At 49.9% G+C, this 7,945-nt stretch overlaps 1 protein-coding gene across 1 annotated transcript; it reads right to left on the reverse strand.

The window, feature by feature from the left end:
* Positions 1–1,713: 1,713 nt before the first annotated feature.
* WNT1 (Wnt family member 1) lies at positions 1,714–5,503 on the reverse strand. The gene is made up of 4 exons (XM_074267622.1): positions 5,403–5,503; positions 3,979–4,232; positions 2,849–3,114; positions 1,714–2,202 (listed from the first exon to the last, which is right to left on the reverse strand). Exons 1-4 carry the CDS (start codon positions 5,501–5,503, stop codon positions 1,714–1,716), a joined length of 1,110 nt encoding a protein of 369 aa, XP_074123723.1.
* Positions 5,504–7,945: the final 2,442 nt, after the last annotated feature.

The following is a 7,945-nucleotide window of genomic DNA, read 5'->3' on the forward strand; positions in this document are numbered from 1 at the left end:
AGAAATCAAAGCAGAGGGGGGGAATCGTGGTTTAGCAGAAAGGACACTAGAGTTGAGGCAAGAGATGAGTTTGAATGCAGCCTCTGATAGTTCATAACTGTGGAATCTGGCATGAGTCCCTTAACCTCTCTGAGCATTAGTTTCCTCTTCTAAAAAATGAAAGGATTGTATTAGATAATATCTCAGGCTCCCTTCTGTTTCTGAATCCTATTATATCTATGATATAAACAAAATGATGTTTTAAAACAGAAATTGGGGCATAGAAGATAAATGATTTTTCTGAGATCACATGGCTATTTAGAGATTCCAACCCATATCCAGGGACTTCACTAATTGTGCTCTTTCCATAAGAGAAGAGGGTCCATCAGTGGCCTAGAGAAGGTCAATCAGAGGTCAATGATTCTGACTCTCTGGCCTTACCTCTTAAGGGTCCCAGTCTGTTCCTATTCCTAAGACTCCATTTACTCCTGAGCTGCTGGAAATGTAAAGATCCTTGCTGAGAAAAGGTGGGGTTAGAACCAACAATGGTATGTTCAAGGAAAAAAACATTTATATCACTGATAAAAAATAGAAATTTTATTCTGCAAAGGAACATATACTACAAGGGACATAGGAATTGACAATGGTTACATAAAAGAGAAATGTTCGTTTTTGTGGCCAACGATATCTTTGAAAAGACATAAAGAAGAAAGGTAAGAAGGAACAGGGAAGGGCAAAAGAGCAAGTGAAGGAGTGAGATTGAATCTGGAGGTAGGGGTAGTTCTGTGGATCAGGCTGGGACCCAGCACAATAAATAGGTTTATTTACAAGAACCAAATCCTCGGCTTTGTATCCACAGTTCAGTGCAAATTATTTACACACTGACTAAGGAGGAGGATGGGAGAGGGTGAGAGTGGGGACATAGTAGGTCATTGCAGAGACTGAGTAGAGCTTATCTGGGTCTCCCTAAACCCATTAGACACATCATCACAGCTGTCCTTCTCCCCTAGAAGTCTTCTGTCCCTGCTGTAGGTAAGGAGAGAGGTGGGCACTGCCCATGCTTTGATGCCTGAGGCTGGGTCCTGGGTCTCAAGCCTGCTTAGCTTTCTAGTACCTGGAGCCTCCTCCCAGTCCAGGAAAAAAAAGTAGAAGCGCCTGTAGAGGAACCAAAGGGGAAAAAGCAAAAGACCGGGGAATGGTGCAAAGATGAAAGGAAAAAAGGAATATTAAAGGGGGAAAGAGAATATAGAGGATCACTATCAAAGATAGTGGGTTTCTTTCTCTAACATCTAATTGAAATCAGTTCTGTGCTGGAACTGAGTGGGCTAAAGGAGGACTTCACAGAAGGGGAGGGGGCAGTGCTGAAGAGTATTTCCACTAGGATAAGCTCTAGGGAAATAGCTATGAGAGTACACTTGTCGTCCCGGGATTGTGGGTTAATGGTTCATCCTAAAAGATTTTCTGTTCCCTTAACTGAACTGGGAAGGACGGAATGGGTGGAGGGTGTGTGTGTGTGTGTGTGTGTGTGTGTGTGTGTGTGTGTGTGTGTGTGTGAAATAGGTAACTGTGGAGAAGGGAAGGTGGGGAAAGGGGGATATTAGTGGACCACGGGAAATGAGGAGAGGGGTTTCTGATCCGGGAGTTCTCCTGGCATTCCCAGGGCTGTGTGACTTCAATGCAGGGCGAGAGTCCAAAAGGAAATTTCCTTCGAAGGCTGTGGATCGCAGGTGCCCCTCACAGACATTCGTGCAGCACTCGCGTGTGGGTGCAGTTGCGGCAGCTGACATGGCAGCACCAGTGGAAGGTGCAGTTGCAGCGCTCGGTGACGCGCTGCGTGCGCGTGCGGTGGCCTCGCCCGCAGCACAGAAGCTCGCAGCCGTCCAGGGCCGGGGAAGAGCTGTTGCAGGCGCGTCCCGCGGTGCCCGCCGTGCCCATGCGCCCACTATAGGTGCAGAAGTTGGGTGACTTCTCGAAATAAACGAGGTCGTGAGGTGAGGGCGGCTTGTGGGCAGGGTCTTCCGGCTCTAGGCGCAGTAGCTCTGCGCGGGATGCGCGATTACTGCCCCTGTTGCCGTAGAGCACGCGCGAGGCGCCGTCAAAGCGGTCCCTCAGCACGTCCCCCACCGCGCGCAGCGTGGGCAATCTCATCCAGCAAGTGCGCACCGTGCAGGAGCCCGACATCCCGTGGCACTTGCATTCCTGGCGCATCTCCGAGAACACAGTCTGTGGGGAAGAGATAGTCGTCAGTTCCCGTAGCCTCTCCTGATCATCCTACTTCCCCAATAGCATCCTGTCATCTCCTAGAGCAGCCGAGAGCACGCAGGGTTCCACCCCGAGTGGCTGAACCTTGGAACCCCACCTGCTTCCTTCCTTTCCTCCTAATTCTCTCGCGGAGCAGCGGGTACCAATGGGGAAAGCTCTCTATTCGGAATCGAAAAGTCTGGTTTGAGCTAGGTCTCCCACTTAATGGGCAAGACAAAATATGTAATTGAGGGAATTGGGCTAGATATTTTCTATGGATCCGTCTAAGTCTCCGACCCTATGACTCCTGTCCCGTTCTTTGACCATTTCTTTATTCCTCAGAGTCGGCTTGGCTGGTCAGTCAATCCACTCACTTGACCGCCATCCCCATCCCACTTTTTCTAGGCTCCAAACTCCCAATTTCACAGTATGCTCTCTATCCTAAGCCCACACTAACTCGTTCCCTCCCCCCCCCCAATAATCTTGCTAACCTGGGCAGACTAACTGCCCCCCGCCCGCGTACACACACATCTGCTAATCTGAGGTCTAACTTTCGGATTGTGAGCCCTCTATGGCTTTCCGGTCCCCTTTATTATACATCCCACACACACTACAAGAACTCCCTTACTGTGCGCCCCGCCTCGTTGTTGTGAAGATTCATGAGGAAACGCAGGTCCCTCCCCTTCTCCCCGGAGTCCACAAATTCTCTGCCAAAAAGGCGACCAAAGTCGATGTTGTCACTGCAGCCGCCCCAGTGCCAGTCCGGACCTCCCGGGCCACGTCGCCGGTAGTCGCACGTACAAGATTCTATGGAACCCTCGGAACAGGAGCGAGCGACAGAGTGCGTCACCCCAGCAGATGTGATGGCGAAAATAAAAGCAGTCTCTCGGCATCCTGTTAGGAGAAGAGGAATGGGGGTCACTGGGCTGGGGGAAGCTATTGGGATTAGCCAGGAAGTGGGAAGTACTTGAAACTTCTTTTGGAATCTAGAAGTCTGAACACACGCACAGACGCATTCTCCTACATTCCTAGCCTCACAAACTGCTAGACACACAAACGCACACTCATATGCAACAAGTATTTTCATTGCTAAGGGTAGTTAAGAGAACACACAAGATTCCTTCTGCCTCAGTTTCTCCAGTCTTCATCCGGAAAAGAGGAGTAGTATGTAAAGAAAAAATGAGTAGGCTGGAGAGACTGAGTCAGTAGTCATCCGAGGGCACTTAAACTTCCCACACTTCCCCCATCCCTTCCCGAAGCGTAGCCTCTACTAAACTGAAGGTGACCGAGAGCTAGATCCTTTCCCAAATTTTCCTGGTAAGGAAAAGGGAATATAGGACGGGGCTGGAGAGGGAGACACACACACACACACACACACACACACACACACACACACACACACACACACACACAAAGATAGAGATAGAGACGCGTACAGAGACACAGAGAGACACAGAGAGAGAGAAGGAGGAGGAAGGGAAAAAAGAGAAGTAGAAAAAGAAGGGGAAAAAAAGAAGTAGAAGTAGAAAAAGAAGAAAAGAAATTGTCACATAGTAAGTACGCAATCACCATCTGTCGATTGATTGATTGTATATCTGTATGCCCTCTGGGAACAGTGCTAGCTTTAGCACTGACCTTATTTAAATTGGAGCTGCCGCAGGAATCTACCTAGCCTTCATCTACCTCCGATCCCACAATCTCCTCCCGCCTCCTCCCACCGCTCCCCATCGCCCCAATTCCCAATTTCACAGCGCACACCTCGGTTGACTATCTTGCCGAAAACGTGGGGTCCTGAAGCTGTGGGGCAGTTCCAGCGTCGATTCCGAAACTGCCACTTGCACTCCCTCACAGCACTCTGCAAACCGCCGCTCACACTGTGCAAGATCCCCGGGTTTTGACGAATTAGCCGCCGCTGCTTGCGGCTAAGCAACTGCAGACTCGGTTCCAGCACCAATTGCAAGCTCTTTGAATCGGTCAGTAGGTTGGTGGAGGACGCCACGTTCACTATGCCCCTGGGGTTGGACACAGATGTCAGGAGCTCGTGCTTAACTTGCGGTCTTAGAGCCCTGTCTCCACCACCATCACCCAGTCCCAAAAGAGCTGAGATTCTACCAATTCCATTCTCTTCCATTTAAAAAAGGTGGAATAAATGCCTACAAGTCACCGTATCCCCTTCCCTGCTGCAGGAAAGCGGAGCTGCAGCAGTGCAGAAGAAAGCACCATAGACATAAAGCCAGGTGCCTGGCTTCCTGAGGTTCCGTTACACTCAATGTCAGCGGATAAGTATTAGGCATTTGTATTTCGGTTCCCAATTTCGGTCCCCAACACAAATTCATTCTCTTCCATCACCACCCTTCCCAGCGGTTCTGTAAAGATTGAGTAGCAAAGTGATCGAGACCCAAACCGAGATGCCAAACACTCTGCCCCCTTTCCCCCTTCAGAAAAGAGAGGAGACCTAGAATGAGGGAAAACCCCGAACTGCATCTAAGTTGAATCAAGGGTCTGAGGGCAGATTGGCTTGTACCCATTCACCACCAGGCTTGTAAAATTCGAGGGGCTTTCTTTTAGGAGAGCCCAAGGCCAGTATGATTATTTAGGTTGTTCAGTAGAAAGGAACTATTCGCTTTCCTCCCGCTTTCCTACAGTTGGACTTGTCCTATGTGGAGAGAAACTCTGGAAGAGTAAAGAGAGGGGGGAACGGGAAATGGGCGGGGGGGGGGAGGAGAGACACAGAGAGACAGAGAGAGAGACAGAGAGACAGAGACAGAGAGACAGAGACAGAGAGACAGAGACAGAGAGACACAGAGAGAGAACAGTAGACACAGAAGACCGGGGAGAAGTATTGGGAGATCCGCTGTTCCTAGCCTCGGTGATAGGAGTCGGAGAGTCCGAAGCGCAAGGGAAGAGCAGAGACTGGAATCTTATGCCTCCTAAGCCTCAAGCCTCCTGCAGCAACTTTGGACAGCTCTGGACAGCTCCGAGGCCCTTTTCCCTCTCCCAGTCTCTCTCCCTCCCACTCTTATTCTCCGGGGGTTCTTCCCCTACAAAGGAATGGAGCTTGTGTGTAAGAATGCCCAATGTCTATGAAATCTGTCCATCTGTCTCCGTGTATTTAAGACTTGAGTGGAAAACGTGGGGTTAGCAGCCCCGATTCCAGAGTCCCCTGACCTCGGATCACTCACCACCATCTGCCGCTGCTGTTGGCGGCCAGAACTCCAGGCATAGCCGCTAGCGCCAGCAGTGTGGCGGCTCCCCAGCTCAAAAGTAGAGTTTCGGTCCCCATCACCAATCTGTGGCGAGCCGGGACGGAACTTGCTGCTTCCCGCTATGGCGGGGCAGGACAGGCGGCGTTGGCCCCGGGTTCCCAGTATCCCCGAATCTGATCTAAAAATCCCGGGTGCAGACTTGCAGCATGGCTTGCAGAGCTGCTCAGCGAGGTCCCGGACAAGGCTGACAAGCTGAAGTCTCCTAGGTCATCAACACCACTTATTACAGCTCTGGGGAGGACAAGGAGGGTTCCCTGAGGGTCGGGCCGGGCCGGGCCTCCACAGAGGGGCTAACTGGACAGGGGATCAGACAATGGACTTCCGGGCCTTATGGGGCTCTGGCTAGTCTGCTTGCGGAGCTGGCTGGCTGGCCGTCGGGGTTCACCCCCGCCCCTCGCTTCAGGGCTCCCGCCCCCCAGTCTAGGCACCGGCTGTCGACCCCTCCCCTCAGGATTCTCTCCTACGCGCTTCAGCCTCACTCCTCCCCCCTGCCCCGGCCCGTCGGGGACAAGCCAGTCCAGTTAGTTAGGTGGCCGGCAGGGGGAGCGGCAAATGCAGACTTTGGAGAGATCTGGCTTTGGAGCCCCCAGCCTGATTACCCCAGCCACAGCCCCGCCCTTCTCCACCCCTATATTGGGCTGTACTTTGGACGTCACTTCAGATTCCACCGCCCTTACCCCCCACCCCAGAGTCCGCAGGCTGCGGTTTGAGAATGGGACGCGGGGGAGAAACCACCCCACCCAGGAACCCCAGACAGCCGGCCTGGGGGAGGAGGGAGACACTGCGGGCAGTGGTCAGGGGAGTCCCAGAAATGGGGGAGGGAAGAGAGAAGCAGGACAAGATTGCAGAGAGCGTGGGAGAAGCTCTTGGATGGGGGGCTGGGAGACTAAGGAGCGGTTGAAACCAAGTGTCGGGAGAAACTAAGCTGAGAATCACTGTCTGGGGGGGGGGGGGGCGGTGTAGGATGATGAGTTCAAATCATTATATGTAAAGGTATAAGTTTGCGCATGTACAAGTGTATTGTGAAGGGTGAGGGAGAAGTGTGCGGTGAATATGAAAATACCCGTGTGGATGTCTTTGGGAACGTGTATTATTCTGTATGTGCAGTGTTTTTCTGAGTGTATGTGTGTACGTGTGCCATATCTGAGGGTGAATTATGAATGAATCCACAATGCATGTATCACGACCTGTTGGGATGAGGAGTGATATACGTGGTTATTAAAGGGAAGGAAGATGTCTGCGCCTGCCTGTGGAAGTGAGTGGATGAGTATGTGAGGTGGGAGAGGGTGGACAGGGTGTGAATGTGTCTGGGAGTGTCATCTTGTGTAGAATGTGTCATCCAGTGGCATGTGTCACTCTAAGGGTGTTGTCCTATGTCTGCTTGTGGGGGACAGGGGAGATGGTAGTACCAATCCAACTTACAAACTGACAGTAGAAAAAAAGGGAGGATCAGTGAGGGCAACAGCCAAGATTGGGAAGGTGAGAGAATGGGAAGAAAAAAGAGAAAATCCACAAAAAACGAGCCACAAGGAACAGGGACAACTAGCAAAAATGACATAATAAGGAACTTCATGTATGTCTCTCAGTCACTTATGTCTTCCAGTTTTTCTGTCATTGTTTTTCCCTAGATGTCTGCTTTCTTCAAGTCTCCCTATTTCCTAAGAGACTGCCCAGATCCCTACTCCCTACACCATTAACTTTAACAAACACCATACGTCCTATCTATTTTTTTTTTTTTTTTCTGATCCAGGGACTTAAAGATGGAGAGAGGACTGAGATTCCTGCTATGGAATTTAGGTCATATACCTTGGTTGGAGCTCACCATAAAAACACAGATGCCATATGAAAGGTTAAGCATATGGAGGAACTTATTCATGGACCCAGGGATTTATGTGACTCCAAGAAACCAAAATCAATTCAGCAAATGTTTATTAATTACTTATTAGGGGGGCATCAAGGTGGTGCAGTGGATAGAGCACCAGTCCTGAAGTCAGAACCTGAGTTCAAATGTGACCTCAGATACTCAATACTTCCTAGCTGTGTGACCCTGGGCAAGTCACTTAACCCCAACTGCCTCAGCAAAAAATTAAAATTAAAATAATGATTTTTAAAAAACAAATAAAAAAATACTTATTATGTGGCCATATCCTGGTCAGGCCAGTTTCCTGATCAATTGGTGAACTTAATGGGAAATAGGCCTTTTTTTTTTTTTTTTTGGGGGGGGGGACTTCTTGAAATCATCTATCCCTGGAAAAACTTAATTTTTCCATTGGCATTTTAAGAGCAAAAAAGACCAGTCCTCATTAAATCTCAATAAGTGAAATGATTCAAAATAAATTGATTGTCTTGGAGGCATTAAGAGGTTACCAAACATGGAATGTTGTTGATTATGTAGAGTGTTAGTGTAGCTGTATTGGGGAGAGCCAACAATTAGTGAGAATAAAATGGGACTCATGCTT

The sequence above is a fragment of the Sminthopsis crassicaudata genome, chromosome 5 (genome assembly GCF_048593235.1).
Source record: "Sminthopsis crassicaudata isolate SCR6 chromosome 5, ASM4859323v1, whole genome shotgun sequence".
Taxonomy (NCBI): Eukaryota; Metazoa; Chordata; class Mammalia; order Dasyuromorphia; family Dasyuridae; genus Sminthopsis; species Sminthopsis crassicaudata.